The sequence below is a fragment of the Hesperophylax consimilis genome, chromosome 7, assembly GCF_061612785.1.
Source record: "Hesperophylax consimilis isolate HC1 chromosome 7, BYU_Hcon_1.0, whole genome shotgun sequence".
NCBI classification, from domain to species: domain Eukaryota; kingdom Metazoa; phylum Arthropoda; class Insecta; order Trichoptera; family Limnephilidae; genus Hesperophylax; species Hesperophylax consimilis.
Window position 1 is genome coordinate 7,057,117 of NC_142842.1, and position 9,367 is coordinate 7,066,483.

Here is a 9,367-nt window from a genome sequence, read left to right on the forward strand (position 1 = left end):
GAATGTATTAGGCCCAGGCCTAACATAACTATAAATTACACCTATGTTGGATGCATGGATTATTTGATATCATTTTATCTGATAAAGAAGTCTAAAAATGATATTTTTTCCAGTACCTTTGTAATTAATCTTTTATGGTTCATAATTAAGTGTTTTTTTTTGATAACATAATTTTAACCCTCCCCTTATCATAAGGTCGATTGGAGTGCCCCCAACAAAAAAGTTGTCTAATACAAACAATAGTGTTTTTAACAATTAATTAATTTGTCTGTGGTTAAACAACCTTGCTGTTGCATACCGCATAATAATGTGTAATTTATTCCCAATTAGTTTTTCATATACAGGGTGTATCGGCACTAACCCTACAAACTTTAACCAGCTATTCCTTAGCACATTTGGAGTAAAAAATGTTATGGGCACTTTGCTGTCCGGTAGCATTTTTTTTTCAATTAAAAACAAAAAAATTTCCACACTACATCACTGTCATTGGCATTGCTTTTCGTGTTCAACAGCTGTTATAAGCAAGTATGTCGAAAATCGTCTTCGCTCTTTCGCACACACTAAATAATAATAGTTAAAAATGAGACGAATGGTGCCGTGCCATTTCGTTGTGATTGTAAAAGTGCGCCAATATAGGTACACACGTGCATTATTCAACGGAATTCGAATAAAATATTGCCAGATGGGTTTTCAAACTTTGACAAAGGATAAAACAGTGGTGACATGTGGTGAAAATATGAATAGTAAATTTTTTATTAAAAAAAAACGTTACCGGATCGCAAAGTGCACGTAAGATTTTTTACTCCAAATATGCTAAGGAATAGCTGGTTAAAGTTTGTCGGGTACGTGCCGATACACCCTGTATAGACTGACGGACTCAAAATATATTTCGGAGATTTTAATGTTCGCGTGCCCGTATCCTTTCAAGCAACCTCACATACCCCTGGGGGTATACACACCACTAATTGAGAACCACTGCTCTAGATAATACATTGTGCTATTGACACAGTGAAAATAGATGTACTTCTCATACATAATTCCATTCTAAAAATAACACCACCCAAGAGTAATTTCATAATAGATATTCTAGATATAAATGCTAGTTCCCTGTAATTAAAACAGAGCACAAAGTTATCACTGAATCCCATGTTGTAATTAGTTAATTTTATCAGCCAATATCAACATCACGTCATATGATATAGAGATGAACTTAACAACCCTACTTCATGGAAGCTTGTTGTACAAACTTCTAAAAATGTACGCGAAACCAGCGAAGTTCATTCATTTTGTGGCAAAAGTGTTGTTGTAATTTGTTGCGTGACATAGTTGATATGCTAGAAAGAAATGTAAGATATTTATCCATTGTTACTTCAATAGATATGCTGCCTCATGGCTATCTATGGGGTACATATTTAGTAACGATTAAATTGTTAATAAATGTGCCTACCTAACATATTGTTAACTGCCTCAAATTCGTGTTTGAAAAATGATCTTCCCAACGCTCATGGGATGATCATGCTGGAAGACAAATTTGCTCCATGCAGACTAACAAAAGGTAAAAAGCAATGCTTCTTCCGATCTTTCGACTGCGAGATGATGCACATTCTTTTTGATAAATATTTTCTTAAACCAATATTTTTGGTTTCAATGTTAATTGTAAGGTTCACACGCCTAGATAATACTTTTATTGACTATTATTCCACCATTTGTAATCCTCAGTATAATGTTATAGTAAGATCATCACGGGAAGTAGTTAGTAAGAATCATTGCCAGAAATATAATGTTTATATGTGTTGTTTGTTTTAGTGGCACGCAGGCTTGGACTGCGTAGCCTTCAGTCGGCAGATCGCTCTGGAGGTGGCCGAGGGTCTCCCAGCGGAGTCGGACCTGATCAAGTGGTGCCCCATGTGCCGAGTGCCCATCGAGAAGGACGAAGGCTGCGCCCAGATGATGTGCAAACGTTGCAAGCACGTCTTCTGTTGGTACTGCCTTGCCAGCCTAGACGTAAGCGTTACTAATTTTCTTCGAATTATTGAGCTTAAAGTCGTCATTATGAACATATTTTATAGATTTTAATAATCATTCCTACAGGTCATGTCTTTGGGTCTGTTGTGTCCCCACAAACAGTTCTCCAACTCGTCGTGAAAGGAGATTATAAATAAATGGTTCTTTGTGATCAGGGATTTTTTAGTACTTCGCGTATTACAATGGTGACTCGATAGTCGACCTAACTAGAAGCTGGCTAATTGAGATCTGAAACAGTAAGTTTGTCTGGGAGCATTCCCACTGGCCCTGGCGACTACTGGCCACTGGCTGCCATCTTGCGGACTTCCACGCAAGCTCTATGCACTGCCCTCTATGAGAGCCTCTGTGAAGCTCTTACTTCCCAACAGGGTCACAAAAGGTTATATTAATTTTAAGGGCAGTACTATTTTCCTAGTGTTTATTTAAAATTCTTTATTAAGTAATTTGTTAATTAATTCTTTGTTCAACTTTATTTTATGATTTATATTTTGATCTGCTGTACTATCTACGGCAGTGATGAACAATTTTTTTTCCCAGAGGGCCAATTTATCCATTTTCAATTTTTTCAAGGGCCGATGGGGGTACTGTACATACTAAACACAGCTTGACATTGTTGGGATCAAGGTCAAATCAATAAATGTTGTTGATTTTTATTGTTCGGAAAGTTATAAAAAATTTAGTGAAGAAATTTTTTAGCATTTTATAAAAAGGAAACATTTATAATGAATTAGACTTAGTTTTTGTCCCACGGGTCGGTAAGCAATCGACATAAACCGAATGCTGCAAGACCCTGCGCAGATATTTCAGTTCACTATAGTAAGGTAACGGCCTGCAGCGCAATTCAGTTTGGAACTGTTCTGCGCAAGGACTTGCGGCATTCGGTCTGTCGATTGCTTACCAACCTGTGGGATGACGGGTTTAAGTCTATAAACAGACGCTGCGCTGCGAAAGTGAAAACTTTCGTAGAATAATTAAGGTCGAACCACGATACGCTGTCTTTTAAGAATATGCAAAAAATATAATGTAAAATGTATGTCCGCGGGTTGTGTGTTGCTCATTACTGATCCAGGACTTATTTATTTTCATATCTAATACAAATAATATCCCTTTTCTTGTAATCTAACTGATATTTCAGCGTTTTGCGCTATTTTTCTGTAAATTTTAGCTGGATTTTATTTAATTGAATGTTCTTTTTTGTTTGTGTTTCCTGGATGAAATTAATTTAAATCATTAAATGCATTTTTGTCACACATTCAATTGATTTTCTTTTCAGGATGACTTCCTACTCCGCCATTACGACAAGGGCCCTTGCAAGAACAAACTAGGACACTCGCGAGCATCTGTGATCTGGCATCGTGCGCAGGTGGTGGGCATATTCGCTGGCTTCGGACTGCTGTTGCTGGTGGCCAGTCCGCTGCTTCTCCTCGCCGCCCCCTGCATCGTCTGCTGCAAGTGTCGTTTGTGTAACTCCAACGGCGGGAAGACCATTGACGGTGATGAAGCTGATGGAATGGACATGGAACCTGAAGAAATTGAGGGCGTCATGTTCCAAGACTAAATTTAATTTGTACAAAGGACAACCCACTTTTTGTTTCCGATTTCATTTGTTCGCTAACTGGCTATCAGTGTATTCAGTTTAATGTATTATTATGTGTTGAGTGATTGTACGACTCTCGTGGTTTTACTTTTATTAGATTAACATTTTAATTGTGTTTAATTAAACTTTTTTTTCCATTCTTTCTAAGACATTTAAAATTATTCTTAAAAATATAAAGTTTGGCATATATTTCAAGATCCTGTAAGTGCACTCTTAGAGATGCCTCCCTTGGAGCTACCCTTGCTAGCGAGAGGCCATTTTCTGCATGATACTTCCCCTCTGGATTGATTCCTGATCACAAGGACATAATGTTAAGTTCAGCAATTGTTTGTGCTTTCTCAAAGACTGGCTTATGCCTGACATGGAGTTTATTGGAAGGAAGTTTGTAATGGTTTCTTGAATTCTGTGATAATGACTTAATATTGAAATGGTCTTATTATTAAGTATGTTCACAAGAAAGATGTGTTGTAAGTTGTAACCAGTCTATCAGGCTGGATACTGATAGGATATGATATGACCTATTTTTATAAGAAGTTCGCAATGCAAGAAATGCATTTATTGTTAATCCACAGGATTAATAAAATTATTTTTTAATTATATTAATATAACGAGAAGCAATGTACATATTTTATTTTTAAAATACAAATATTGGACTCAGTTCCAATACAAACATTGGACTTAGTTTCAATACAAACATTGGACTTAGTTCCGATACAAAATATTAAATTGTATAATATTTAGACCCACTTAATTATACTACATAATATTATATTATTTTGTAATCTCTTAAGATTCAAAACTTTAAAATTATAGGTTTTATTGAACTTAGCTAGAACTCCCAATTTATTCTTACATAATGTACCTATGCCTAAAATATCATTCATGATAATGTGTACTTCAATATTGATTTAATAAACATGAATTTCTAATTAAACTCAAAATATCACATAATTAAGGTAATTGACCAATAGTTACTGGTAGTCTTACATTTAAATTTTAACCAAAAAAGCTTTTATCTCTCCTAAATATTCAATGTTATAAGACAGTCTTTACTGAATATTATATATATTCTTAATAGAGCAGAAGTAGATGATGCAGTTTCTACATAATATCAATCTCTATATGTATATGTATGACAAAGTGACGCAACCCCAATGCAATTGTTTCTAGAAGGGAATAAGTGATGGTATTCACAAGAAATGGCTGTGGTAGCCCCGAGTCTTAGCAACTCAACTCTAGACTTAGTCTGTCAAGTGACGCAACAGCAAAGTGATAGTTTGTGAACGTAAACACTTCACTTGGATTCTGTTTGAAGACTAAATATAGTTCAATAATTCTTTTCAGTGTGACTGTCATTTAAAGTTAATCAGGGAGTGATAAGAAAATAAAATATATATTTATAAGGTTAACTGAGACATCCACGTAGATTACTCATTACTCGGTAGTTATATTCAATTTTAGTTAATTTGTTTGGTTTTTAAAGTATGTACATATATACCAAATGTGTTAAAAATTCTTTATTAACTCTTATAAAGCTTATATAAAATATGCAAAAATATTTTGAAAACAATAAAACCTATGGCATACCTCAATACATATTTTGTCTTCATTTGCTATTATTATTGTTGATTTTAACAAGCAGTTAAATATGGAATCACACTTCTGCAGTATTTATTTTAACAAGCAGTTGAATATGGAATCACACTTTTGCAGTATTTATTTTAACAAGCAGTTGAATATGGAATCACACTTTTGCAGTATTTATTTTAACAAGCAGTTGAATATGGAATCACACTTTTGCAGTATTTATTTTAACAAGCAGTTGAATATGGAATCACACTTCTGCAGTATTTATTTTAACAAGCAGTTGAATATGGAATCACACTTTTGCAGTATTTATTTTAACAAGCAGTTGAATATGGAATCACACTTCTGCAGTATTTATTTTAACAAGCAGTTGAATATGGAATCACACTTCTGCAGTATTTATTTTAACAAGCAGTTGAATATGGAATCACACTTTTGCAGTATTTATTTTAACAAGCAGTTGAATATGGAATCACACTTTTGCAGTATTTATTTTAACAAGCAGTTGAATATGGAATCACACTTTTGCAGTATTTATTTTAACAAGCAGTTGAATATGGAATCACACTTTTGCAGTATTTATTTTAACAAGCAGTTGAATATGGAATCACACTTTTGCAGTATTTATTTTAACAAGCAGTTGAATATGGAATCACACTTTTGCAGTATTTATTTTAACAAGCAGTTGAATATGGAATCACACTTTTGCAGTATTTATTCCAAAGTATACCTGAAGCCAACAAAACAACTGAAAAATTCAACGAGGTGTCCATTTTTCTGCAGACGGTTTTACCAGGAGCACGTATAAAGGCATTCCATTCATAGCCCCGTTGTATCCTCTTTTTCTTTTACATGAATGTGAATGCGAAAAAGGGTTTCAATAGCAAGATCATAAAACTGGAAAGTTTTACAAAACGCTCTTTAGTGATCTAATTTATATGGAGGCTAACAAAGTTTCTTTGATACTACATAATAGTTACATATTTATGAAGCACAATTAAAAAGGAAGAAGAACTACGAGGATCAACTTAAGAGGAAACGCGGGTAGCGTTTTGTCCATACAAACGTATTTCCCTATTTCCTCTCTGGATTTTGACACTAGTGCAAATATTTTTTTTAATATGAAATCAATAGATATCAAGTACGTGTCCTTACGTTTTGCTTTATTGAAAATTTACTTTTCACCCTCCAAAAATCCTTAAATTTCCAATCTAGTTTGTTTTTCACCTGTAAGAAAATATAATAAGCAGTAATTGTTGATTGAAGTACTAGTACATATTGAATTATTTGGCGTATTGGAAATAAGCCAACGTAGCTCAGTGATCCAGAGCACCTGACCGGACATCAGAAGGTGCGGGTTCATTTCCCGTCGGTGGAATTTATTTTTACTCAGTAAATATTTTCAATTTGTATGGATATTTTAGGCAACTAATTATTGCTTATAATAATCTAATCTATTATTTTATCATTTTCTGTTTCTGTTCTGTTTTATTCGATTACCACCACAAAGTTACTAATTTATCGTGTTATTGATGATAAAATTAATTTAATGAATTAACCTCTCAGACATAGAATCTTATTTATTATGTGTCCCTTTGAGAACTGTTAGAATGTGATAATTTTTGTGTTATTTACGAGTTTTACTAAAAGCTTCATAACTCACGTTTTGGGAAACGTAGCCTCATTCTAAAAAATGTTTTGGAAAGATTATGAAATCCACTATCGCATTGTGTTGTTATACGTAAATATTTGCGTTTCTAAATATACATTTTATGAAAACGCCAAAAATATGTAAAAATCGCTTACCATTATTTCAAAGCCTTGAAAAATGTACTTTTTTCTGAGTAGCATAAAGAAATAACACTTTATATATTGAAGAAATATATTTAAAAACTATTAGTCACCTCAAAATATTAACCGTCCAAACTAAAATATTTTTAATAAATTATTTAGAAACGCAATAAATTATTAGCGAACATCTTGACAGTTTCAATCGGCTTAGATAATGCACCTCTACGTTCCATAGATATTCTTGAATACAGACGCGTAGCGTTATTCATTATCGATACTCTGTTTTTTAAATCATGAGAATCCGTATACTAGTGATGGAAATAAATCAATTTTTGTAAAATCTCGCGCGTTTACGTGAAAAGACGTTTTAATGTCTTGACCGCTATTATCATATTTGCGTCTTTTGACGTTCTAATGTTCTGAGTGGTTAATGATAACTGTACTGGACGGGAGTCCGCACAAGACTGTAGATTTGGACGCCGGGTCCAAACCGTGTCTTCAACCGATGGGAATGCTCCTTTACGGCCGATGATGATGATAGTTGTATGAAATTATTTCAATCTGCCTCCCGCACCTGGTGCTCGGTGAAGGTTGGGCACTGGGTGTGCTGTCATCTCTGCTCGCTTTTGGCGTTGGCGGTTTTCCTCAGCAGGGCCGGCTGGTCTTGATGAGGTAACACCAGAAGGTTTGGAGCAGAAGACTAGGCGAGGTGAGGCAGTTGGTGGGCAAGAGTTACTTGTTGAAATAAAACGCTTGTTTTGGTGGTAACGTTGAACTGATTTAATATTTTTAGTGTCGCTGCTTATATTCAATAAGCTTGACTCGCAGCCGACATTTGGCTGTCGGCCGAAAAAGGGTGGGGATTCTATCCGCGCCACAAACGCGTACATAGGCCACCGTAAAATGTTGCATATTCATTTTGCCGGTGGTATAGCCGAAGGCAGACGCTTAAATTTAGGAGTTTGCAAAGATTTTGCAAGCTCGCCTGAATTACAATTACATAGTTTTATTACATAGCAGTTATAACAATGTGTATCTTGACAACTAGATTTTTAGTTTGTCAAGATACGACAAAAAATAAGAAAAGTTTGTAAAATAAAAGTATAAAAATGATCTTGAAGCGATCAAATTTGTAAAATGGTTAAGTTAATATTTTTCGCAGGTTCCCCGTGACATAGCGCTCAGAAAGAGAAAAGATTCACTATGATACAAGGTTCCTGGATTTTTGTAGAGGCAAAATAAGTAAAAATAATTGTACAAAAATGGTTACACAAATTCGTTAAAAAAAGGCATTTTAAATATCTCCTCAGTGGTAGCACATCGCAAATAGTGTTTATTTAACTACCGCCGAGGAGATGTACAAGTAAAAAATAGGTATTTGTAACATTTAATAAATTGTTATTTCTTAGTAAATTTGTACATAGAAAATCTGAACATCGTACCGCTCGGCCGGGGTAAGTGCGCGATATGGTACCGATGCTTTTCGGAGCCAGATTTTTCAGGCCATTTCGGCCGAAACGGGATACAAAATGCGCAGTGGCGGGGCGTGAGGATTTTGCCAGTGGCGTGGAGTTGGAACATTTTATAAATGTAAACATATTTTGACAAAAAGAAATAATGTGGCCAACAACGTCCGTTACAATAACATTTAGTAATCAAAATTTTGCGTATTACATTAATTCCAATATAGATAGCCCCCTCGGTCCCTTGTCCAGATAAGACATTTTGGGTAATTTATTTAAATATAAAGTTAAATAGTATAAAGTCTAAAAAATATAAGTATAAGTATAAAAAGTAAGAAAAAATATATTAATAATGACTTATCAATTATTAATAATAATCCCAAATAATTTGGCATTCTCAGACTATAAAAATATTACTGTTTGTTATTTCGGCTACTGGCATTATACCTAGCTCTCTCATTAAAAATTTAGGCGTATTAGATCTATCAAAAAATTTATATATCGTCGCATTAATTCGTAGACTGCGTAACTCAAAATTTTTCGAAAATACGTTTTTAATGCCATCTGGTGTTAAAATTAGACTCGCATCGACTAGTAAAACTCGAAAATTTAAAAAAAAATTAACCTTTTAGATAAACACAAATTAGAAAACTACGTAAAATTATGGTGCCATTTTTACTCGCGAATACTTCGTAACTCCTTAATTCAGTATTGGCCGGTGAGCCGTGCACGCTTGTTGTGTTTTTGACTGAGGAAATTTATTTACGGTGTAATAGTTTTACCGTGAAATTAACTGAGATAAGTTATTTAATCAATTTTGAACATTTTATAACCTTAATTTTAATTGTGAAGTCATGAATAGTGTTTTGTATCTGTCGTCTTCTGCACCGTGTGACGCTCTGCC

The 9,367-nt window shown here is 34.3% G+C and overlaps 1 protein-coding gene across 3 annotated transcripts in view; it reads left to right on the forward strand.

Moving 5' to 3' along the window:
- The window catches only part of LOC149422246 (uncharacterized), a 202,839-nt gene extending 197,630 nt beyond the window's left edge, over positions 1-5,209 (forward strand). For all 3 annotated transcript variants that reach the window (XM_089633177.1, XM_089633175.1, XM_089633176.1), the window contains exons 7-8: positions 1,807-2,004; positions 3,299-5,209. In XM_089633177.1, coding sequence (XP_089489303.1) covers positions 1,807-2,004; positions 3,299-3,583 — 483 coding nt within the window. In that variant the 3' untranslated portion in view covers positions 3,584-5,209. The remainder of the gene's footprint in view (positions 1-1,806; positions 2,005-3,298) is intronic.
- The last annotated feature ends 4,158 nt before the right edge of the window (positions 5,210-9,367 follow it).